Genomic DNA, 25,886 nt, shown 5'->3' with positions numbered 1-25,886 from the left:
GAGTCATGATACAATATTTTTTTTATGTTTGTTACCTGTTGATCTTACACACAATAGCCTATTTCGTGTCGTTCGTGACGAAAATTATGTTTGTCAGACTGTCTACATGTAACAACTCGAAAAACACTTAACAGATTGTTATGAAAACTGATATTTGGAAATGCTACTAAAATCTGTGGAGGCCTGCTATTTTAGTTACAATCCCATTAAAATAATGGGCACTTTACCCGAGAGAAAAATGTTCAAGCCAAAGCTGCGCAGAGAAATGGGGGGTTTGTCCTTGCGAGTGTTTCAGTTTTACAGAAAATTCGAATATGGTGCAAACGTGTCAGAATTGCTGCGCTCTGTATATAATTTCTGTTTCGTTACTCGTGATATTTTATTTGTTACTTGTATTTTATTAGTCGCTTCTAAAGTACATTTAATCTGCTCCGCTTTTCTGCCTTCTGCACCGCCTTTAACTGCAATGATTTCCCAGCAAAAAAAAAAAAAAAAGCATGCAGCCAGCTTTCCTACAGCACAGTTTCCGGCGCTACTAGTGCTGTTCCGTTAATATTACGAGTATATAGTGAACATATATATTTATACTGACAGTACAGTTCATTATACCTCATGCTTCAGTGTGCTGAGATTATGTACAGGTGGTCATAACATCGATTCCTAATACAGTCCTAGAAATTTTATTTGCTTTCAAATAAAAATATGTTTCAGACAGTTGTCTATTATTGTTATTGTTATTATTATCATCATCGTGGGGGGGGGCACACGGTAGCGTAGTTGGTTGAGGCAATATGCTGCAAGCCAGAAGGTCGCGGGTTCAAGTCCTGATGAGGTCATTGGATTTTTTTTAATTGACCTAATCCTTCCAACCGCACTATGGCCCTGGGGTCGACACAGCCTCTAACAGAAAATAGTACCCAGAATATTCTTGGTGCTAAAGGGCGGCCGGAGCGTGGGGCTGACAACCTTGCCGCCATCTATGAGCCGATTGTCTAGAAAATGTGGGAACCTCAACATCTCACAACCCTATGGGTCTCCACGGCCTGTTACAGGGATACCTTTACTGTTTTAATCATCGTCATCATAACCACCATTATCATCAATATGGGGGGTGGCATGCGGTAGCGTAACTGGTTGAGGCAATATGCTACAAGCCAGAAGGTCAAGGGTTCAATTTCCGATCAGATTATTGGATTTTTATTTTACATAATCTTTCCTGGGGTCGACAGAGCCTCTAGCAGAAATGAGTACCATGAATCTTCCTGGGGTTATAAGGTGTCCGACGGGGAAGGCTGGCAACGTCACCGCCATCTATGAGCCGATTTTCTAGAAAACATGAGAGCCTCGACGGCTTACAACCCTATGGGCCTTCACAGCCTATTACAGGCATAGCTTTACCTTTGTACCTTTATTATTATTATTATTATTATTATCATTTGTCATCATTATCATAATCATTATTTGGGGGAAGAATATGAACTTGAGATCACATGTGATTTACAATGTGGTATGTTAAATTTGTTGGCCATGACCTCACCAATTTTCACTGTAATCATGTTTGTAATTTTTAACTCTTAAAGAGCATTTCACATATAATTTATAAGAATGTGTTTAGCGCACGGCACCACCATACCAGGTTTTATTTTCCTAACTCCAGTGATTCATTAGTTACCTTCTCAGCGCCGTGTTCTCAAACACCCTCAGTCTATGATCCTCCAGTAATGTCAGAGACCAAGTTTCACACCCATACAGACCCACACGCAAAATTATAGTTTTTATGTTATAATTTCTGCCGATCAAAGTGGCTGCGCGGTGTAAAGTATCAACTTTCTTCGCTTGCTCGATCACTGGGATTGTGGGTTTGAATCCTACTCAAGTCATGGATATCTGTGTGCGTTTATTCTATGTTTGTGTTGATGTGTGTGTGTGTGTGTGTGTGGGTAGAGGCCTTGCGACGGGCTGATCCCCCATCCCTACTGCCTGTGTATAGCATTAAGTCCAGTAATGGTCTGTAGAGCCATAGATAGATATGTTTCAATTTCTATGTTCTTACACAGCAGAGGAGAAGACAATAGATTCTGGATTGAATGGTAACAAGCATTATCTGAATTCGATTTACTCTTAATTTCCTGATGAATAAAATTTCTACTTGTTACTGTCGTTCAGAACTGTGCCACATTTTCAAAACATCTGTTAGCTGTCTTTATGTCATGATTTTGCCCTGCATTCTGACGATGATAATTTAATATATACTCGCTTTATTATTGTTTTACTTTAGTCAGGTTCAGGTTGGAATATGCCTAAGTAGTTTGGAACTCCATCACCTCGACTGATGCCAATAAGCTTGAGCGCATGCAGCAGAAATTTGCGTCCGTCTGTTTTTATCGTTTTTTCCCTCATATTTCATATAATTATACTGATGCTTTAGAGAAATTAAGTCTACAATCTTTACATAAACGGAGACATCACCTTGATGCACTTGTTCTTGTTCAGGTCTTTCGTGGTCTTAAATCCTGCACTTCTCTTTTGGAAAATGTTAGCCTTCGTGTTCCTCCCAGCAGTCTTAAGGACTTCTCATTGTTTTGTGTTTGTCTCTCTAATAAACACTGTCCATCTGTTCGGTGCGCCTGTGCTGCCAACGCGGTGGGTAAAGTTCTCGACATATTTGCAATCGAAACAGTTTCTGTCAGTGACACTGAACCTAAATTGTTAATAATATTTGTTAATGATACTCTTAATATTGCTTGTGTTTATGTGGTCTTATTTTATTGTTCTCTCCTGTTAACGTTAACTTTAATTTTTCTTGGCATTGTTATTAATGTATTGTCATTATGTAGACTCTCAAATTTTGTATTTGTTTTTAATTATTTTTATGTAATTCTATGTACTCATGCTAACCTTTTAATTGGCCTCTGTGCTGTTAAGTTGCAAATAAATAAACATGAATTGAATTGAATTGAATTAGGATGTTGAGCTGCCACACGAATAAATAAGAATTAATTGGGTTATTATTATCAATAACTTCTATGTGTGTATGTATGTGTATTGTCCTTTCTCACCACATATTGGAATAACCATTCGAAATGTACTTATTTTATTTTCTCACCTGTTAATGCTAACTTTAATTTTTCTTGGAATTATTATTAATTTAATGCCGTTTATATAGACTCTCTTATTTGTATAATGTCTTTTAGTTATATCTGTATTTCTATGTACTCGTGCCCACTTTGTTATCGGCCTCTGTGCTTTTAAGTTTGCACGTAAATAAACACGAATTGAATTGAATTATTATTATACTGCAGTTGGGTATTCACCCCGTGGCAGCAGGCATTACACTGATACAGAAAAGGAAAGACTATATAACATAGAAGGAACAATACAAAACAAAGCACATAGAAGAAGCGAGGTACGCATAGTGCAAATCAAAACATATGAAGTCATAAAAGGGCACGTGCTTGTATTCGTTTCACTGCAGTCGAACAAGGACACTTCACATTACTTCAATTTTTTTTCCATTCAAACTCGGCTTCATTACTTGTAACTGCTTTTCTATCCCTCTTTCTAAAAAGATTTAGTTTACAGGGGAAAGACGCTAGTATGCGTGCAGGTAAACTGTTTCAATCTTTATGGTTCTATTTACAAAGGAATATTTGCCAACATCTGTCCTTTGTTTCCTACTCCTAACTTTCCAACTATGATCGTCCCTACTCACGTAGCATGGTTTATGCAGGCTTTTCAAGCCGGTCTCCTGGTGTACGCCTTGTAGAGGGGGTACAGACGGGCTATCTGTCTACGCTGTCAGTTTCCCAGCCAGATTCATCTGTAGGATTTGCTAATATAGCTGCTCTTCTTTGTACCCGATTTAAAGCACTGACCTGCCATTCTCTGTATGGATCCCAACATACCGAACCATATTCAAGTATCGGTCTCACTAGTGACGTATAAGCTAGACGTATCGTGTTATTATTTCGCTGTTTCTGTATACGCATTATTAAATGAAGAGCCTTCCGTGCTTTTCGAAGGATATACTTTACATGATTTGCCCATCTTAAATCGTTCCGTATGATTATTCCTAGGTACTTAAAGGTATTTACCTCCGGAATTAGTTGGTCCCCAAAATATTACGTCAGACGATCCTTCACCCTAGCTCTCGTGAAACTTGCCGCTTTACTCTTATCTGGATTTATCTTCGTTTTGTTTACTACCGCCCATTCCCCTGATTTATTTAGATCCGGCTGCAACCTGCCAGTGTCAATGCTATCCAGTATTTTCCTGTATATTATCCAGTCATCTGCTAATAACCGTATATCTGAGACAAGGTCCCTCCAAATATCGTTACCACAAGCTAGGAATTGTTTTTTATTGCTAGTGGGGTGGGACTAAGTCCCTTGTACTGCGGCCACTTCTGGCCTACTGTACCAGCCCCAGATGATAGGTGAGGGTGATTGTGGAGCAATTGGTGGAATGAAGATTGGCAGGGGAAACCGAAGTACTTGGAGAAAACCTGCCCCAACGCCACTTTGTCCACCACAAATCCCACTTGACCAGACCCGGCATCGAACTTGGGGCGCCGCGGTATAGCCATTCACGCTTTTCCCAAATTTGTCTTAGATACTGTAACCGTACGTCCCTCGCTAAAATTATTTAATTGAGGGTATGACCTATTTTTGGATGGCTTCACACCCTGAGAGACGCTCCTCCGGCGAGATACCATCCCGGGACCGTCTAGCTATAATTCAACATGTCCTTCTCAGGCTTAGGGTGTCACTATTGTCATCAACGTCGCCAATTTGCTTCTAGTGTCGTAAATCCATGGACTGACATTTTGCGAGACCGGTCAGTAGGGGTCTTGAGTTGAGGGCTCGTGTGCCTTGGAGACCTGGAAAGGTTTATGATGGACAACTCAAAAAGAACGAATGTAGGACAAATGCCGGGCTCGACCCCCGGCTTTTTCTTGTTTTTTATGCCCACTGGGGGACTTGTAAAGAAAAGGCAATTGGTTATAGGGAGCGGAGGTGGACCGTTTAAAAAGTAGACGGAGAACAAGGAAGAGAATTACAGGAGGGTAGCGAGCTAGTGGTGTGCACGGTCAGCGAGCTTGTAGAGAATTGGTGTGAAAATGTTAAGAGTGACGGAGCGGCTAGCTTGAAGGACTTATGTAAACAGTGACAATAACTCTAAGCTATTTTAATGTAAAAGAGTAATACACGGTGCAGGTTCTGGAGGCCCCGTAATTCATAAACCCCGAAGTGTGTTCCCTTCCTGTATCCGAAGCCCCTGTACCCCTGGGACAAAGGTCTCATCTCGAGCGTTAGTCGTGGCATCTGTACGTCGGAGGTCTGCTATAACATGCTCCATTTGTTTGCAAACCTGTGATATTAAACCGATCGGTCTGTAGTTCCCAATTACTGTTCGATCTCCTCCTTTGTAAATAGGGACCTCTATAGTCTTTTTCCAGTCCCCTGGGATAGCTCCGTTGTTCTTTATTTTTCCTTGTAGACTAACCTCCTTATTAGCGTCAATTAAAGTTTGTGTGTTTCTCTTTATAGTATCTATTTTATCACCCAGTAGATTCACATCAACATCCCAGACCAACAGCTGATGTGTCCCATTTAATTTCAGTCCTACTTGGTTTTCTTAATGGCATATTCTAAAGCAAAGTTAAAAAGCATTGGCGATAAAGCACCTCCTTGTCTTAGACCATTCTGGAGAAGAAAATTATCAGACAATGTTTACCTACTCGAACTTCACTATACGTTTTGTTTAAACACATTTTAATTAACCTAACTAGTTTCATGGGTATCCCAAACTCTATCAGAGTATTGTACAATACTTCCCTCCTAACTGAATCATAGGCTTTCCTGAAGTCTATGAATAGCTGATGTACTGTCTCATCGTACTCCCATTTTTTTATCCAGTATCTCACGAATGCAAAATTATGGTCAGTAGTTGATCTGTTACTTCAAAAACCACACTGATGATCCACAATAATTTCGTTTATGAAGGGACTTAACTATTGAGGATGGCTATTGGATAATATGTTGCATGAGGCTGATAGTAATGATATGCCTCATTAATTATGGCAATAAGTTTTCTCGCCCTAATTAAACGGTTTTAATAATAGGCTTATTCCACTGTTCAGACAATTCTTCTTTATTCCAAATAGAATAAATAGATTATGGATCTCACAACATATATTTCACCTCTTGCTTGAATCAATTTTGCTAGACTGCCACTTACACTTGATAATTGATAAGGTAAAGGGAAAACTGTACCTGTGCTCAATTAATATCATGCCATGAAGATGTATGGGGAGAGGAGGTATTAATCCACAATCCCTGACCTCGGCTCTAAATGGAGGTGAATTGTCTGCCGGTCTCGACGCTGTAGAAAAGACAAGTATCGCTTGCATCTGACAGGAATCAAACACGCGCCATCCATCACCATACTTACTGATCTATCTCGGCTACAGTAATTTAATTTAAAGTGACTTAAGTCGTACCACGAGAACATTTAAATTCTGTGCAGTTTTCTTTAAATCACAATCATAATAGTTGCCATAAAATCGAAAACCTCGTTTGTCTCGTACTGTAAGGTAAGATAAAGCTATCCCTGTAACAGGCCGTGGAGATCCATAGGGTTGTGAGACGTCGAGGTTCCCACGTTTTCTAGACAACTGGCTCACAGATTGCGGTGAGGTTGTCAGCTTACCCTCCGGCCCTCCTTTAATGTCTAATTTCTCTGGTCGGAAACTGACATGAAACTTCTATGATGTAACCCAAATTTTCCCCTACACGGAACACTGTAATCAGTTAGTGTGGACCTACGATACTTCCATTTTGGGGTGCCGTTTGATCTAGGACCGGCCTCTTGCTTATAGTGTTTCGAAACTAACCGTAGGACGAGGGAAATTCTGAAGTGACATATTTTATGTTCTACTGAGCGACTCTTGGATTCACTGGACACAAGATAAAAGTCTCCATCCGTTGAGAAACTCTCTTCGAAAGAGAAAAATATTCGGCATACTGGATCTCTCATCATCCTGAGATGAAAGACGGGGAGGGGGAGCAACTGCTCTGTTGATATGTTAGGAAAAGCTGACTCAGTCGCTGGGCAATCAGTGAAATGTACAGTGAAGTGCAGTGTAGTCATTTGTTCTAGGTCCTTGTTAGCACAATTATTTTTGGTTTCGGGTCCCGTGGGACTCATGAGCAAGTATTTGTTCGTTCCAAGACCCCTTTTGTGTTCGGAAACGGGGCTGAAACTAAGACAGAAATGGAAGTGGGAAATAAATGAATGAGAACAACCTAGCAACCAAATCCAGACACACAAATGCACCTGAAAAATCGAACCCAGCCACCGCTGGCGTCATCTGTGGATCAAAAATTCAACCCGCAAACTGAAATAGTAGAGGTACCTGTGAAGACTATGTCAGATCATACTGACTTTATTTATAAGTTTCTAACTTTATTGGTGAAAAGCTCAACTCATATGAGAACAATTTTTAAATCGGTTTGGCTGAGCAGTTTTGCTTAACACGTCACATTGACCGATTCTTTGCATTTCTTGTACTTTCAATTTAAAAAATCCTGGATTTAGCCCAGCCTACACCATGACCTTCATAGGCATGTTGTGCTAATTTTGAATAACCCAGAAAACCCTCTTTGAGATTGTTTTTACGTTGCAGGGCCTCGCTGCTAGCGGTATGCTTAATTTTGCCACATTCACAGGAAATGTTATAGACGCGTTGTGCCGTCTATGGCGGATCTCTTTCCGGGCTGGTTCTCCTGAGCGAGCTCCTAAAATTTCGTTTAGGTTTGAAGATTGTCCTACTTATGTAGCGATTCCTTATACCTTGAGCTTTTCATAAATTCCCCTCTCAAGAGAAACACACGGAGCCATGAAGTTTTCCCTATTCTTCCTGAACACTACCATCCTCGGAATTAAGAACTGATTCAGTGGAACGTTGGAGATAAACACTGAGCTAAAGATCGCATCTCAGTTTATAAATATCATTAAACGGATTTTGTCGTTTTTGGCGTATAGTAGATGCTCTACTGTGTAGAATATGAATTATTTTTCTGTTAACTTGTGGAAGGCACGTAATTAGATTCGACGTTGAAGCAGCGTTCAGTGTGACTGGATTTTCTGTAAATCCTAGTGTCCAATGACGACCCATTTCTGATGAGAAGAATATACAGAAAATGAATTGTACATGTTTGTTTCTACTTCCATAGTAAACTGGAGAGAAGACCTTAGGGTACCGAGGTTCCTGAGGAAATTCTGCAACCTATTTGTACCATGCAGCCGAACCATAAATTTTTCATCTACATACCGCAGTGACAACCGACGGGTTCTATTGCTCTGTGCCGTGATTCCGAGTGATTTCCATATCCATGCCATGTTTCTGTTAGAATAACTTGGTGTCCTGAAAGTTCGTTCTTTGGTAGCTCCATGACGGTTTCGGCCTGCGAGTGTACTGTTCCGTCAATGTGTGATCGTTGTGGACCTTATTTGTGAGGACCTGTAGGACTTTGTTATCTGGTATGTTAGGGAAAACATCAACGCTGAAAAGTGTATCTAGATTTCGAAAGTTTACAGATTTAAAACATTTTTTTGAAGTGACTTGATTTCTTTAGGAAGGATTCTGATTTATTGGAAAGAAGATTCAGCACCTTATGAAGGGGTCCAGCCATGAAGTAACACGAGGAAGAAATTCAACTCACCAGGCCCGAAGAAGTGTCTTGTTTGTGAATCTTAGGATGGCCGTATAAATATAGAACTTTGCTGCATTATGGAGTCAACTTAGGTTTTTGATCAGTAGGTAGAACAATTCTTGCGCTTCGCAAGGATTTTTCTGTCCTTCTCTGTCAACTTTGGCTGTAGGATTTTTAGCAAGGGTTCATAAACCCCAGATTCTAGTATAGCGTTTTTCTTTTGCTTGTACTCAAATTCGTCCAATACCACAATGAAATTGCTTTTGTCTGCCTACACAATTCTAATATTTCATTGAATTTGAAGTGTTCTGTACCTTTAAAATCCTGTGATGAACAAATTCTCCACAAAATACGAACGTCTTAGAACAACTGATTAAACAACATATGCCGTGTCTAGGTTAGAGTGTAACAACGGGGTTATTCAACCCGTTTCTAGGCAACAGCCCAGTAAACACGTTCCCGTGGGATGGAACACGCGCGCAAGAAAAGAAGTGTGTGTTTCTGTGGAGTCCGCCCCGAGGCTATATAGCGAGGACCCCAGACCGGCTGAGTGCAGTTCAGTTGAGTGAAGTGAAGTAGTTGGTGGGCGAGTGAGAGTTCGGTTGCGGGATATTCGCCAGACAGTAAATACGTGAACACGGGAAGCTGAAGAATCTCCCCTGTTATAAGGCGTTGATAGGCAACGGCTGCTGAAGGAACGACAAGATGGAAAAATGCTTAGTGGGTGCTGTGGTGATCTGTGAGTTGTGGAGATTGGCAGTGGCGCTGTAGTTCCGAGTGGTGTGTATATAAGTAGTCAATAAATCCATTCAGCAATCTGTACCGCGTCTATACTCACACACCTAAATCGTGACAGCATATAAGAACGTGTTTCAAAAGATTGAGCATCCATTTTCTCGAACCAGAAACTGCGGTAGACAACGCCATGCTCTGCCGATTTTTTAGCAGGAGAATTTCCGGATATGAATCTCTTTTGCTGACGAAAACATTTCTGAATGAACCTGCCTTAGCAGTGAATATACGCTGTTGGGGTGCCTTGTTATACCACTGGAAGAGTCTGCTCCCACTAAGGACTGCCACACTGGCAAGTTAAAGCATCTTCGAAGAACGATAGATTGTGGGAAGAGCCCTAGGGATAAATCCTGAGATTTCAATCACATGAGGAAATTGACATGGTTTAGGGCTCCTTCTAACTGAATTTGTTGGGCCTCTAGTTTCCATGTCCTTTGCACAAGTCTGGTTCTGACGATGGCGCATAACACTCGCGATTACTGTACTGAACTTTCAGACATAGTCCTCCTGTCTGTCGTGATTATAGTTCCGCCACTGAACAGCGAAGCACATGTATGACAATGCGCTATCACGGTGTGTTCTGAAACAGTCGATGATCACATGCCGTAGTCAGCGGAGAGATGGGCACGAATACAGTACAAGCACAAACAGAATGATGCCCACTCAGCGAAGCAGAGCCGCCTCATAACGTGTAAACTGGAGAGACGTGTTTATAGAAGCACTGCGTTTTGGGGCATTATTGATCGTTCTGCTCTTTTGGGTTCTTTAAACAACGTTCTGGAGACTGGAGTCTGTCTCCGTCTTCAGGTAAAAACCTACTCAGTTAGGCCCAGTCGATAGAGCTAGTCCCTATCCCGGGAAGGATGTGGAAGGAAGCAGGCGTAACCTTTCAAGGCCCTCTCCTGCTATTTGCCTGGACAGGCTGAGGAAAAGAAAAACTCAAGTTAGTCGGTGTTCCGAACAGAGACTCGAACCGGGCACCATCCGAATGCAAACCAGGAGCTTTACTGTCTTATCAGTTCGCTCACTTCTTTTGTCTTAAATTTGTCACTGTGGGCTGTCATACAGCAAGTGACTAACTTGTGTAAACAAACACATATATTAAATTAATCGAAATCCTCCAGCGCTTTCAGCCCAAGACTCTCCGATCCATTCTGAACGCAGCTTGGTACATAAACAACCACAGGATCCACGAAGACCTACAAATGAACACAGTGCTCAGTGAAATGAAAAAGTATGGAATACCAAATAGTTAACAAAATTAGAAAACCACAGTAATGCACTAGCAGCGAACCTACTAGACAACAGCGAAACTACACGTAGACTGAAAAGATACACCGACCTAACTGCACCAGACAGACCTGAGTAAAACCCCAGCACAAGAATTAAAGTGATACATAAACGAACAGAAAAGAATGAGTATACGAGTTACGCCACTGGGCATAACTCATTCATGAGCCAGTATTTATTGAAGATATGCATCTATTGCAGATTCTGCAGATTATATGTAATAAACATGTGAAAGAAATATTAAATTACTTAAGTTTTATGGGGCTGTCTTCGCTCGCTCTGAAGCCGGGGTTCGAATCCCACTCAGGGAATGGATGTTTAGGGTTTTATGTGCGTTTTTCTGTGTTTGTGTACAGGTAGAGGCCTTGCGACGAGCTGATCCCCCGCCCAAGGAGTTCTACTGATCTAAGATCTAATAAATCGAAGTGAAATGGGGTCTTTGAGGCTATAGAGCCAAAAGGGTAGTTTTAAGGGGATTTTTTCATTCACAGCAAACACTTTAAAAGCTCAGATTCATGGAGAGCTACTGTGGGTAGGAACGGCCTTCAAATAGACACAAACCTGCAAATATCACGAACTTAATAGCACGATAAACAGAATATTCAAGGCAAAAAGTGGATTTGTGTCCTGATATTTTGGCAAATGACTTTTTCTGTCAACAAGCGTTTTCATTCACTGCTACCGACAGCTAGAATCTTACTGAACACAGTTACCCCACTGCGCTGAACATACGTGCAAGATGCGGCCATGGTTTCAGATTAATTTTTTTGGGGCCTTTTGTAAAACTGTGTTGGAATTTTTAAGCCTGGTTACAATCGGGAAAAAAATAGCGGTCACTTTACATAGAGACATATATGCGTTCTTGAATGCTCCCTAACATCTATCGAGACGAAAAATATTTCGAATAAACGTTGTAGAGATAAATGAACCACATATTTTGTGCCCAGTACAATTTAGCCGTAAGTCAAGATTTTTAAACAAGAGGGAAAGAATGCACCAGATTTTTACGTCATGCGTACATTTTCGAAATTTTTGTGTGTGTGGGGGGGGGGGTTGCTACAGCTACATACCTATCTTCACTGATAATGGTTTTCTAGATCCGTTTTGAAAAAATGGCAGTAATTCATTGATGACAGATTTTACCACCACATGCCAGAGCAGAATTATGCGAAGAGCCATGCCAGCCCCGAGAGGGTTTTGAACTTGGAATCGCAGTGTTCGAGCTGCCAAGACCACGTGCAGCCTTCACAATCCGGCTGACTCAATTTTGGGATGACAAGAACTATTAACTGAGCAGATTAAGACACAAGTTAAGAAAATCACTGATTCTGATGACGATTACTAGGATGTGACGTTGCGTGCCTCGTAGATCGTTACCAGTGTTTCGGAGGAAGTTTTTACTTCTGTCTTCAAGAGAGAAGAGTAAGCCGAGAGTAGAAAAAAAAGTTGTAGGTATACAAAGAGAGAAAAGAGCGGAGCACAGAGCGAACCAATAGGAATAATGTCCTTCTTTTGTCTTATTTTGGACTTCACCCATCGTCTGGACAGTGATTGAGACTAGCTCTTTCTAACGGGCCCAACTGAGTAGGTTTATCCTTCCCTATCCACCTGAAGACGGAGACAGATCCAGTCTCCGAAACGTCGTGGTCTTTTGTCTTTTACATACCAGACGATGGGTGAAGTCCAAAATAAGCCAAAAGAAATACAGTATACACCATCGTCAGAATCCTTTCAAGTCTATCCAAGAGGAATAAGGAGAACAGTGTAAGGGATATTGGGCCGTTAAGAAGGATCGTGTTCAAAACTGTTACCTCATATCGTATTCTGTTGCTTCTGGTTGCTACTGCTTCCTACTACTTTTTATACCCTGGAGAAGGGCTCAGTAGGTTTATCCAAGACATTGGTAACGAACTACAAAACTACAAGGCGTCACAATACAGAAGACAGGAATCTTTAGTCATTATCCCGCTGGCTTTGGTGTCCCGATCAATAGTAGAGAGTTAAGACGCCAGTAACTCCACAGCCCGAGGGCAAGGGACTGAGACCAATGGAACTGAAAGCAAACGACTTTGTGGTACAAGGACAGTAAGTGCACAGGAGGCCGTCAACCTGCCATTGCAAGGTTACGTTGACGTTAATGGCTCAGCATGTTAGTACTTCCACTTGCATAAAGTGCTCTCTGTAATCCAGCGCTATGTACAATTATATGTACAAGTAACTTCCCATACCACCCTGATATTAAAAAGCATTTGTATTCGGCTTTATAACATGTATACGTAATTTCTGATAAGCCACATTTGCCAAGAAGTAATATTAAAAAACGAAATACTAAATAAAATGTGTATGTTTACTTCAGAACCTCATTGTGGAAACTTGCATCATTTTAGTTCTTCTCGCAGTGCGTAAGTCAGGGTCTCGATTTCCCCTGCCTTGAACGCGTTATCAGTGGCGTAACTTGGGGGTTTACCAGCACAAATCTATTAGAAGTTACCTCACTGATTCCTTCTCATACTCTTACTGAAACATGAAAGAATGAAGGATAAAAAAAATATAGTGATTTTTCAAGTCAGGACAAATTTGACTACATAGCTCACCTGTAGAGTAAAAGAAATAGGAAAGGTGTAAGCACTTGAATTTTCATACTCTCCAGCTGTTCTTACGTCATTCGTTGACAGCTGAGACATACAACAATCAAGATGGCGCCGTGAGGAGACAAACAAAGGAGCTGCGTATTAAAAGAAATATATCTGGTTTTCTGGTTGTCATTGTGACAGTGCTGTAAAGATCAAGTAATCACTTGTGTGAGTGTACACTGAAGAAATGCTAGAACTTGAAGTAGTACCAGAAAGATCTCTTGGATGCGAACAGTGGGAGTTTATTTTAGGTAAGCCTTTTTACATTTTTACACTTATTACATACGTATTAATGTGCATATTTTGAAGACGTAATTAATATGTGACAGTCACTAAGTACATTACAAGACGAAGGATGAGACAGTTACCTTCACATTAAGAGTCCATTTGACACTGGTAGTGGTTGTATTCCCAACTCAATTGTTGCACCATTATATGCATCATGCTAAAAAAAAATTCCAGAATTATAAATAGTTAATATTTTCGCTTGGTACATGGGACTGTGTCCATTTTCTTTCTAGGAATGCACTTCTCGCAGGCAGTTGCAATAATTCAGTCACAGGTTGGGATAATAAAAGGTGTTCAAGTCTTATATAGTGATACGGTGAGAATTTGTTACAATTTATTTTAAGTTAGCTGCATTTTTATAAAAGTGTAGAAGTTTATGATTCCTCAAAATATAATGTAGTTATCATAATCGGATACTAAATTCATGATTCATATCAGTATAATGACTTCTTTCAATTCGTTACTGGTCTCTATGCGTGGTGCAGCAGGTTGTATTATAGAAGGCAGTTCTAATTTGTGATATTATTTTATTTCAGAATCCTTTAGCTGTTGATCTTGTAATAAGCTTGCCACAGGATGGTATTCGGTTGATATTTGATCCCATAGTTCAGAGACTGAAGGTTAGATTCACTGAACTCTTCTAAAAGTTTGATATGCACCTGAATTCTGTAGTTATTCACAGAAGTAGTTGACATTTTTATTCTGATCCAGAACTGTTTACCTTTCTTTTCAGATTATAGAAATATATAACATGAAGCTCGTAAAGTTAAAGTATTGGTAAGTTACTGGCTGAAAGTGAAAGTAATGAACTAATTTAATCAGAATGATGCATTTAAAATGCTCTGATGCTGTGCTTTAAATGTTTTAGTGGACTGACTTTCAATTCACCAGAAGTTTTACCAAGTATTGAGCAGATTGAACATTCATTTGGGGCCACGCATCCAGGTGTATATGACACTGAGAAACAACTGTTCATGTTGAACTTTCGAGGTCTCTCCTTTTGCTTCCCTGTTGAATCAAAGTTTCAGGTAAATATAGTATTAACTTTCAGCAGCATGAGTTCCTGATTAACACCATCCTGGTGTAATGAACTCTAATGTTTCATGTAGGCAGTAGAGTAACATAATTCATACATTCAGAATAATGAATAATAGCTCAGTCACTGTAGTTGTGGGCTATGGGCTGGACAGCCAGGGTTTTATTCCTGGGAGGAGCAAGAGATTTTTATCTACACAGATGCAGACTGCCTCTGGGGCCCACCCAGCCTCCTCTTCACAGGGTACTGAGGGGCTCTTTCCCAGGAGGTGAAGCGGCTGGAGTGTGAAGCTGATGTCAAGAGTACATCTTCATGGTGTAATGCTTAATTGCTTAATTAATTAAGCACAGAGACATCTTTACCTCTAATGGCCATCACTTTGAACCACAAACATTTTGAAATTTATCAGAACCAGCTGCAAACTCATCAGAGCTGGGCAATTTTTGGTTAAGAAAGAAGTTTTTACAGTCCCCGTTACTAGTGGTGCTGAGATTTCCACTGCCTTTATCCACTGAACCACTCCAGTAAAAAACCAGTGGACAGAAATTTACTTCTGCTGTATTCTGGAACCAAATTATTGATGTATTGCCAAGTACACTCGATATTGATATTGGCCCCCATCTCCAAATTGACCTACGTGATGAATTTGTGTTGAATTAAGTTCTTAGTTTATGTTTTAGTTCCTATAGGAATAATATGGGCACATGGTAGCATAGATGGTTGAGGCACAATGCTACATGATAGAAGGTTTCACGTTTGATTACTGAATAGATCATTGGATTTTTCATTTGACATAATCTTGCCAGCCTCATGATTGCCCTGGGGTCGACTCAGCCTCTAACAGAATGAGTACCAGGAATTTTCTTGGGGGTAAATTGATATTTGTTGTGTTGTGACGGTTAATAAAGAAGTTGAATACCACCAGACTTCATTTCAGAATCCTAGATTAAGTTGCATTAGTGTCACTCCTACCTTATAAGTTCATGCATTCACCTTGATGTTATTAATAATTATAGAAAATTGAAAATTATGTGGAGGGGGGGTCACATTCAGTGCCAGTATAGCCATAGCAGATTTTGTGAATATTGTTCACTTCATTCAAACATTGGCATGAACACACAGGATACTGCTTTCTTTCCTGAAGGAAAGCAAAAGAGGTTATCCATGTATGTAATAGCTAATGTCCATCTGTTTGTCCATTCTGTCCCATTTTGTACAAGTGGCACATTATATAAGAAAATTGTAAATACATAAATGTTCCTACTGGAAAGAGAACCGTGGGAAAATTGTTTATTTTCCATTTATGTTCATAGTTTTGAATCCAAGTTAGATTTTTCCCTCATTCTTTCCTCCACAAGAAACCCATTAGGACCATGATTACAATGAGTTTATTTTCATAGAAACATAGGTAAACAGCACATCTTCTGAAGGTGACAGAAATTAAATGTATACAACTCTAAGAACCTAGAGATTTTAAATGTAAGTAACTGCTTGGAGCAACAGAAATTGTTCTTCAGATTGCAGTGCAGATTTTTCTGTATAGCCACAGAAAACTTCTGTTTTCCCGCTTGGCCCGCTATGTTTTTCAAATGGTGCATCCCAGGAAAAAAAGATAAACACAGAAACAGGTCCTCTCAGAGAGACGATCCTGAAGATATAAATAAAATTTGGTATATTAAAAATACTGGCATAGGTGTGGCCAAAAAAGCTACCTCGTATTTCCCAAACCATTCTTCATTATAGAAAAACATGTTAAATAAAATAAACGTCCCTTGAGGTGAGCTATCATTTGAAAAATAATTTCTCTGTTTCATAACGAGGCACAGGATGCTCAAGAAACTTATATGACAGACACTTTCAAATATGAGGGGAAGTCAATAATTATCCGCAATGCAGTTGTATTTGTGTTTCTGTTGGCAGCACTGTCGTTTTGCGCAGCATCGCCATGTGTGGTTTCCTTGTCATTATTTCTGTGCAGGTTTGATGTTGCTAGGTCAGTTCCATCGTTGCTGCCTTGCCGTTAATCATGGCTGCTCCACTTTCTGTTTGCACCAAAGAAGAGCAACGTTCAGTGATCCGGTTTTTGTGGTTGGAAGTGTATCAGGGGCCGCAATCCATCAAAGACATTCAGCACAATATGGGAACAGTGTCTTGCCACAACGGAGTGTCTACGAATGGATTGAAAAATTAAAAAATGGTCGCGCAAGTGTTACGCATGAGGAGGGAGCCGGATGACCATCCACGGCCACAAATGAGGACAGCATTGAGCGTGCACGTGACATGGTTCTGTTAGACAGATGAGTGACTATTGATGAAGTGGCAAGTCGTCTGCAAATCAGTCATGGTTCTGCCTACGAAATCATCCAAAACAGACTTGGGTTTCATAAAGTCTGTACAAGATGGGTCCCAAAACAACTCACAGTGTTGCGTAAACAAACGCGCTTGGACATCTGCCAACAACATTTGGATCACTATGGTAACGAACATGACGTCTTCTTAGAGAGAATCATCACTGGTGACAAAACATGGGTACATCATTGCGAGCTGGAGAGTAAACGGCAGATGGAATGGAAACATCCACAATCGCCCAGCAAGAAAAAGTTCAAAAACCAACCATCCACAGGAACACTGATGCTTACAGTTTTCTGGGACTCACAAGGTCCAGTTACTGGAACATTATCAGGAGAGGGGCACAACAATAAACAGTGCTCGTTACAGTTAGATGCTTACTGACAGGCTAAAGCCTGCAATTTGAAGCAAACGCTGAGGACTACTGTTGAAAGGTGTTGTGTTGTTGCACGACAATGCCCGTCCACATACTGATGCCAACACTGCTGAAACCTTCCGGAAACTCAAGTTTGATGTAATTGCTCATCCTCCGTATAGTCCTGATCTTGCCCCTTCCAACTACCACTTGTTTGGTCCACTCAAAGAGGCAGGGGCCGTTGATTCACCTCGGACCAAGAAGTGAAGGAAGCGGTGCATGCTTGGCTCACTGCTCAGCCGAAAACCTTCTTTTCTGAGGGCATCAGGAAGCTTGTGCAACGATGGACCAAGTGTGTTTAAAAGCAAGGGGACTATGTTGAAAAATGATGTTAATGTAAGTTTTCTATTTGTATTGAAATAAAATTTATAGCTACATTGCGGATAATTACTGACTTACCTACGTATTTCTCATGTTATGAATAATTTTACATTGTACCATTTAGAAAAGTGGAATTCTATGTATAACACATTATATATGTGCAGTTCTTCAAGAACTTTCTGTGAAGTATCTTGTGAGAAAACTGAAGTTTCCAGTTGTTGTGGGATGATGTTTTTTCATATTTATGTATAATAAGGTAACTGTGTTGTGTTTGACTAGTTGTACATAGTGTATTACAAGTTTATGCATGTGGAATTCTGAAGGCAGGCCATTCCAGTCTGAGAATACATTCTTCTTTTTAACCAGTTAAATGTATATATTCCATGTTCTTATATCTCCTGAACTGGGACATTAAAATTCCCCAGACACATAAATTTGTTACTGCAATATTTAATTTTATAATTGTTGCTAACTTTTTAAAATTCAATATCTCAACCATGTGTCATTATAAAATATGACATAAACAGTCTCAGAAAGACCAATTATCAGAGTTCATTCATCCTTATTTTCATTTATATAGCCGTTACATTAAAGTTTATACATATTTTTAGTAACATTCCATAATTTTGGCTTTATTCTAAAAAAATACACCATTGTCACCCTGACATGTGTTTCAGTTCCCAATGTGTGATCACAAAGGTATGTATGACCCATGCACATTCACTATATGGAGTCCTTTCCTGATCCTCTGGTGTTTGGAAATGAAACACAGATGCTGACTGACAAAACTTCCTCCAGCCTAAACACACACTGGCATGTTTGATTATTGTGACATTTCACTATGAGCTACAACTCTGTCTGCTTCATTGACAACAGACTTTCTTATTGTCATGTGGGCTGAATTTGTACTTCCTTTGCAAGTTCCAGCCTACTGTGGATGAGTGTACTGTGCAACAAAAGCCATTTGCTCTTTCAAACATACACTGCAGAATTATCTTGTACAGATTATGAAATCATCACTAAAATGATTATACCATTGGAAACATTTTTGCAACTCCAGTGGCATATGCTTTGAGGTCATTATAATTATGGTGTAGTTTTCAATAACAGTCCATAGTACACTTTCTAAACACTAAAATCTTACATTCAGACACTTCGTAGCCACTTGCTGAATGTCAACCCTTTTTCATGCCTGTAGAAGTCAGCTTCCATATGGTAATGTTGGAAACAGGGTGCAGCACACATGGCCACCCTACAGTTTTCGCAGTTGTACCTTGTTTCACGACATTGACCCTTTTTGTAGCTCATAACACAGTGCTGAATTGGACTTCACGTTGACACTGGCAGTAATGTAGGAGGGAAAATGAGGTGCATTCATCCTTGTCATTGGGGCAGTTTTTGGTGGTGAGCCTAATGTTGTCTCTCTTCTCTTCTATGATATTTTTAAATTAAATTTTAAATAAGTTTCATTTGAAATTCCATCATGAAAATGCTGCTGCCCATTTTTATAAAGTAAATATGAATTCATACAACTGATATTAGTCAAATGACAGAAGTGCTTTTGATAGTATTTTTTAGTCTTTTCCTTTTGCTGCTATATTTTGTCAAGTAAACATAACTGCGGCCCACACCTCCCATCCTAGTGACTACTTTGGGCTTCTCTGTCTGTGTCTTTCCCTCAAACTGTAGTTGGAACCATTTTATGAAGAGTGATACTTATAAGATAAATATCTTTTTTTGTTTTTCCACTTAATTATCATTAGTCTGTCTCTGTAGACAGAAACATATTCTTCCTTTTTCAGTTTTGTGCTCTTTATTTCAGCATGAGCACCCTGTATTGACACAGGGTTCCCATAGCATCAGTCTGTTTGCTGCACAAGTTATGGAACAAATTTGGGGTTGAAAATCAGTTGTCCACATTTACACTTTACCTCTGATTCAGTAGAGGAGCCATTGGTTGTGGAATTTCTTTTGAGCCATATGGTTCATTTTTTAGGGATTGTCCAAAACAGTATCCTGCCCAGTGTAAATAATAAAATTCCATAGATACACAGATTTGGCATCACACAATTCAAATGATTTTATACCAAATGTAGCACGTTTCGAAAGAGTGTATACCTTCAATGACAAATGTCCCTTTCACATCATCAAAGACTTTTACTGAAGCATCACACTGTGACGTATATACTCACCTAAATTTGCATTTATGTGCTCCAATATGGGTTTAAGTTTATACAGTCTTTCTGAACTGCAAGTGGCCTAATTGTAATTTTCGTTGTTAGCCAAATGAAGAAAATCTTGAGTAGAATGTGAAACCTTCTTACACTGAACAGGTCCAAAAAAATGCGTGTTTCCAGAATTTTCCTCCAAGAAAAATAGCCCTTCTTACATTCCACCTCATATAGCTTTTTGAGGTTGAATATCTCTGTAGAAAGGTTTAGCATTGCTTCTATACTTATTACCAAACATCGCAGCTGAGTGCAACAGGTGCATTATGTTCACGAGGCATCTGGTTCAGATCTCATTTAGAAGACCAATTATCTTAACGTTTTTTTGTGGTTTTCTTCGGTGTGCTTATGAAAATGCTGCAGCAGTACCTCAAATTAGGTCAACTGCTTCCTTTCAAATCCTTTCAAATTCAGTATTCACAAAGTCATCTTACTCTTTGATGTTTTATAGCTTGAGTTACTAACAGCATCATTAAAAAGACCACAAATTAATAAACCATGAATATTTCATTTCATTTATTCACCTTCCATAAATCCTGTCGAGATTACTTTCTCATGCGGATGTGGAGATCGTCCTAGTTACAGTCACAATTAAGAATTACAGTTGTCATCCAGTAGCATACACATTTGTGATGCAATACTGATAAATGTATACAATATAATAAAATAAGTTAATTTTAGTAGTAAGAGTAATGGCAAACCTTATACAATTTGTACAATTTTATACAAGTCTATTAATTAAAAATTCAATAGTTAGAACACAATGTCATTAATGAGTTCTATATAACATACATTAATAGTATAATAAATTGAAATAAAGACTAGTATACAGTGATATAAAGATTGTGCATATCTAAAATAAGTAACTAAAAGCTAAACACAGACTGACAATCTTGTTTTCTTTTAATTATAAAACAAGACAGCTACTCGTGTCTTATAAAAGCTTTATAACAGAAATATTCCTGTAATGAATAAAAAGAATGTAAATGTAAAAATTGTTTTAATTGTTCCCATACTGACAAGACTGTTCCTGTTCTGTTGCAATAACAGGAAGTGGTACCAGAGTCACTTCCTCCAAAACCCCTAGATGTCAGTCACTGAATGCCATAATTTGTTTATCAAGGGATGATCAGTTTGATTGTGTTTCACCCCACTAGAAAAATTCCATGTGTGTTTACAAATACAGCAATGTGGAATTATTGTACTCTTGATAATTAAGTTTTCTGGTATGGTGAAGTTTATAATCTAACCCCATTATGATGCCTAGATTCATGTAAACTTTTGTTCCCTGTTGTCAGTTTGAAAACATTTTCTTTCCATACTTTTGCATTGGAATTTCCCAACATAATACTTATGTGGTACTTGGGGAATTATGTCCATCTAGTGCTGAGGTCACAAATGGTGGAGCTATACCTCCACTGCCCCAGACGTCTTTGTGACATGCTGCTTAATTTTTTAAGCACAGGAACAACTTTACCTTTACTTTTTTTGCATAGGGAATTGATTGAATAATTGGTCTAGTTCAAAATGGAAGCTATCCTTTTTGTCATTAGTTTTATCCTCAGTTGGGCATGCACATTCAGAACAATAATGTCACACCAGCGTCCTCTTAGTACTGTATACATGTTGTAACTAACATATTCCATCATCTTAACTGGTGATGTGATTTCCTGTTGTATGAAAGAAATTGATGATTGTCATTCCTGCTTGCATATAAAAGTGTATAATCATCTGGTCCATTGCCACCCTTGTTCCATCTGACCTTTGCTTACATTAAATCTAATTCTAAATCTGTTCTTTCCTAATTCCTAATTGCTGATTTCACTGAACCTGATCTATAGAAACTCCCGACAGTCAAGTTCCTGATCTCATATTCATTTTGTGTTGCATAGGTTGTTTCAAGGAGTTCATTGAACTCTGAGGCTCTGTGTAACATCTTGTAATCTGAAACAGAATGGAATTTATTGACCAGCTCATTTACAATGAAATGCTTAATATAGACTCCATATTGTGGATTTCTGTAAGATTGGCAGTAGCAGAATGTACATTCAGCATTGGAGCTTTGTATTGTGATTTCTTTTTCAGCCAGGATATGCCCATGGTTTAGGTTCCCTGCAGTTCCCAAATGGGTCATCACCCGTGGTGTCACGCACATCTGTGTATACTGGCAACAATCTTGCAGAGAGTCGATCACCAGCACTGCCATTGTGTTGTTATCATAATCACTTGTACATGGAACGGGCTGAGGTATTGAGAGAACGCCTCCGCACAACAGGAATACGCTTGTATTTGTTTACAGAGGGTATGTTCTATACAGTAATACGGTAGCAAGTCTCAGGCAGTTGTATCCTAGATTTAAGCACGCAAACAATAAAGTTGTCCTTGGACTTAATTAATTAAACACCACACCATGAAGTCTGAAGGGGAATGGAGGTATAGCTCCACCATTCTTGACCTCGGCATTAGAGATGGAGGTGAGTGGTCAGCTTCATGACCTGCTGCTTTACCCTCGGAGAAAGAGCCCCTACTACTCAATGAATACGAGGCTGGATGGGTGCCAGACCCATTATTGACACTCCGGCATAGAGAAAACTCTCTCACCCTGCCAAGAATCTAACCAGGCCATGCCTGTCCCTATACAGACTGAGTGATCCCAGCTCCCCAGATTGGAACATGATAATTCATAATTTCACTTTGTTTATGTACATTTTAATATTCCATAAAGGTGGTATCAGAAATTTTGGTGAACATATGGCAGCTAATTCAAAATTATGCATGAATAGCATTACATAAGAGCAGCATTTCTTATTGATAGCAAAATTATGTTTTTTTTTTGAGAGTACAGCTTGGTTTCACTAGATTAGACCATCCACAAAATTCTGACAAGAGAGGAAGAATGAAAGTTGAAAGTTTGGAAAAATGATTTTGAAAGAATGGAAAAGTCCTGGTATTCCACTAGTGACTGAGGGGTCATCAAGACTTACAGTACTTAGAAAATAATGATGACTAGTGCCATCTTGGAATTGTAGGAACATTCTTTAATGTCATAACACTACAAGGTTCATAATAGTGGTGATCAAGCAGTAATGAATATTTTTCGTACAGTGTACATGAGTCCTGAGCATTAGGCACAGTAACCTATGTTTTTAATTGTTCTCAGGTTCATCCCGTCTCCTGGAACCACGGAAGCAAAATCTTTGTCGGGAGGTTCTGTTTGGAGACACGTGCCAGGATGTGGCTACAGCTCTTGGGGCACCTTCACGTGTGTTCTACAAGGCTGAGGATAAGATGAAGATTCATAGTCCAAATGCCCATCACCGTGTTGCTGCGCGAAGATCAGACTTCTTCTACAACTACTTCACTCTCGGCATGGTGTGTCAATGCCCTACACTGAAATATACAGAAGCCTTTTCACCCTTGTGTCATACCCACTGCTCATGAGCACTGAATGTACTGAAATTGGCACATAAAATTAAGATTTCCTTTCAGTAATCTCAAAGCATATGCCACAGTATAAAAAAAGTCAACTCAAGTGGTAATGCTTCTAACTTAGGTGCCTGGTTTGCATTTTAATGAGAATAGAAACACTCCTGACTTGAGATTTTCTTGTGGTTTTCATCAGTCTGTTTAGGCATATTATAGGATAATACCTTAACCACTTTTTTCAGTATCCTCAGTATCCTTTCCAATTCATTATTCAGTCACATAATCGTTTGACATTATAGGCAGTAACCTGACTTACTGTCATTGTCATTAAATAAACTACTAATACATGAATGCAGTCCAAAATATGTTGTTAGATTTCAGGTTTTTACAGCCTTGACTGTGAAAAGCACACTCTTCATAATTAAGAGTATAATTGAATTTATTCCCTGAGGCTAATTAAATGCATAACTTAATGTGATTCTTTTCTCTTGCAGGATATTCTCTTTGATGCTAAGACACAGAAAGTGAAGAAGTTTGTTCTGCACACAAACTATCCTGGACATTACAACTTCAACATGTAAGTACCAGACTGTGCGACTGAGTTAGCTCCTTGTTGCAAAGCTGTGAAAGTGCAGGTGATGCTGAGCAAGTTGACTCAAGTGGTAATACTTCTGCCTTATACTCTGGAGGTGCCCAGTTCAAATATCAGCCAGGACATCAACTCTCAGTGCAGTTATTCTTGGCTTTCCTCAGTTTCTCCAGCAAAAAATACCAGGATTGCACCTAAAATAGTGTCATGGCTGCTTCCTTCCAGGCTCCTTCCAATTCATTATTCAGTAACACTGGTGCTGAATATTCTGAGGTACTGACAGTGATGCTAAGCAAACTAGAAATAGGTAAATAAGAGTGATGGAATTACAGTGTATTATTATTATTGCTTTGGACTGGGAACTGGTAGTAAGAAGTAGAGACCCAAGGCACTGATCTTGGGCTCAAGATGAACTGTATGCCCATGCCTTCACCATTCTGAACCTCGAAGTAAAGCTTTGTTAATGTTGGGGGCACTACATGTTTTTTTGGAATCCATATTAGAATGTTTTAAGCAATTGTGATCCTACCACATGAGTGTTCTTACTTCCTTACTAAATTCTTTTGCTCTCTGCAGGTAGGCAGGTGCTTAGAAAATCAAATTAAATTCAGAGCAACTTTTTTCTACACTGGCTATGATTTGTTATGTGTATCTTGCTGCAAAACTGATATATGTGAGATCTGAAGTTGTTGTAGTGTTACTGTCATGGACTGTCATCAATACTGTCTTCAGGAATGTGGCACCTTGTAGTTTGGGAAACTGTAAGCAACATTTTTGGAGAATGGGCAGCATGTTCCCCTAAAATCTCAGTAACAATTTACCTGTCTGCAAGGTGTCACATTCTAGAAGACAGCAATGTTCAAATTTGATATACAGCCAGTGTAAAGTGAAAGTGTTGCTTAAACCACGAATGTCAACTATCGAAGTTAAACACTAGACAGATGTGGGACAGGGAACAGACAGACAGTACTCACATTCATCATTATTATTGTATTTCAGTTTGAGCCACTATTATACGTGGTGCTATCCAAAAGTTCCCGAAATTAGAATTTTTGCAGCATTAAGTCCATGTTGATCTGTTTTTTTTTTATATTGATGGGATTGTTCATAAAGAGTTCGTCCCTCCTGGCCAGACAGTCAATAAAGAGTTCTATCGCGATGTTCTAAGGTGTTTGAGGGAGGACATGAGGAGAAAACGTCCAGAGAAGTGGCGCACGAACGACTGGGTACTACACCATGACAACGCACGACCGCATATGGCTTACATTGTGCAGGATTTTTTTGGCTAAAAACAAGTTTGCAGTTGTTCCCCACCCACCGTACTCGCCAGACTTAGCTCCATGCAAATTCTTTCTCATCCCCAAGATGAAAATAAAGTTGAAGGGGCGAAGATTTGATACATTTGAGGAAATTCAAGTGGAAAAGCAGATGGTACTAAACACTCTAACAAAGAAAGACTTACAATATATTTTGGAAACTTTTGGATAGCACCACATAGTTTTGTCACTAAGTACAGACAGCATGTTGGGTGATAACTCCATTTTCATTTTGAGTTTAACAACAGTTTTTCTCAATAGCAGACTGTATACAACATGGAAGAAGAAAAAGGGCTTTTGAAAGAATGAGCTCATATAGGAACCTCCAAAATGTTAATGAAATGTTGACCCGCAACTGGAAGTTGTGCAGGACAAATAGAAAGAATGTAACAGGTGTAAGAAATCAGTGACTTTATCATAGGAATTATAATGATGATCCTTTGTTGGAATCACAATATTTTTTTAGTAGCCCACATTTTTGTAAGA

At 39.4% G+C, this 25,886-nt stretch overlaps 1 protein-coding gene across 1 annotated transcript in view; it reads left to right on the top strand.

The window, feature by feature from the left end:
- Positions 1 to 13,490: 13,490 nt before the first annotated feature.
- The window catches only part of LOC111872114 (UPF0183 protein CG7083), a 30,972-nt gene continuing 18,576 nt past the window's right edge, over positions 13,491 to 25,886 (top strand). The window contains exons 1-8 of the mRNA XM_023865688.2: positions 13,491 to 13,683; positions 13,954 to 14,036; positions 14,257 to 14,340; positions 14,454 to 14,497; positions 14,589 to 14,748; positions 22,155 to 22,371; positions 23,230 to 23,441; positions 23,990 to 24,072. Of these exons, the coding sequence (XP_023721456.1) occupies positions 13,620 to 13,683; positions 13,954 to 14,036; positions 14,257 to 14,340; positions 14,454 to 14,497; positions 14,589 to 14,748; positions 22,155 to 22,371; positions 23,230 to 23,441; positions 23,990 to 24,072 (947 nt within the window). The 5' untranslated portion in view covers positions 13,491 to 13,619. The remainder of the gene's footprint in view (positions 13,684 to 13,953; positions 14,037 to 14,256; positions 14,341 to 14,453; positions 14,498 to 14,588; positions 14,749 to 22,154; positions 22,372 to 23,229; positions 23,442 to 23,989; positions 24,073 to 25,886) is intronic.

Source organism: Cryptotermes secundus, unplaced genomic scaffold, assembly GCF_002891405.2.
Source record: "Cryptotermes secundus unplaced genomic scaffold, Csec_1.0 scaffold417, whole genome shotgun sequence".
NCBI lineage: Eukaryota > Metazoa > Arthropoda > Insecta > Blattodea > Kalotermitidae > Cryptotermes > Cryptotermes secundus.
Note: the sequence above shows the minus strand (reverse complement) of the source record. Positions and strands in the feature narration are given on the sequence as shown.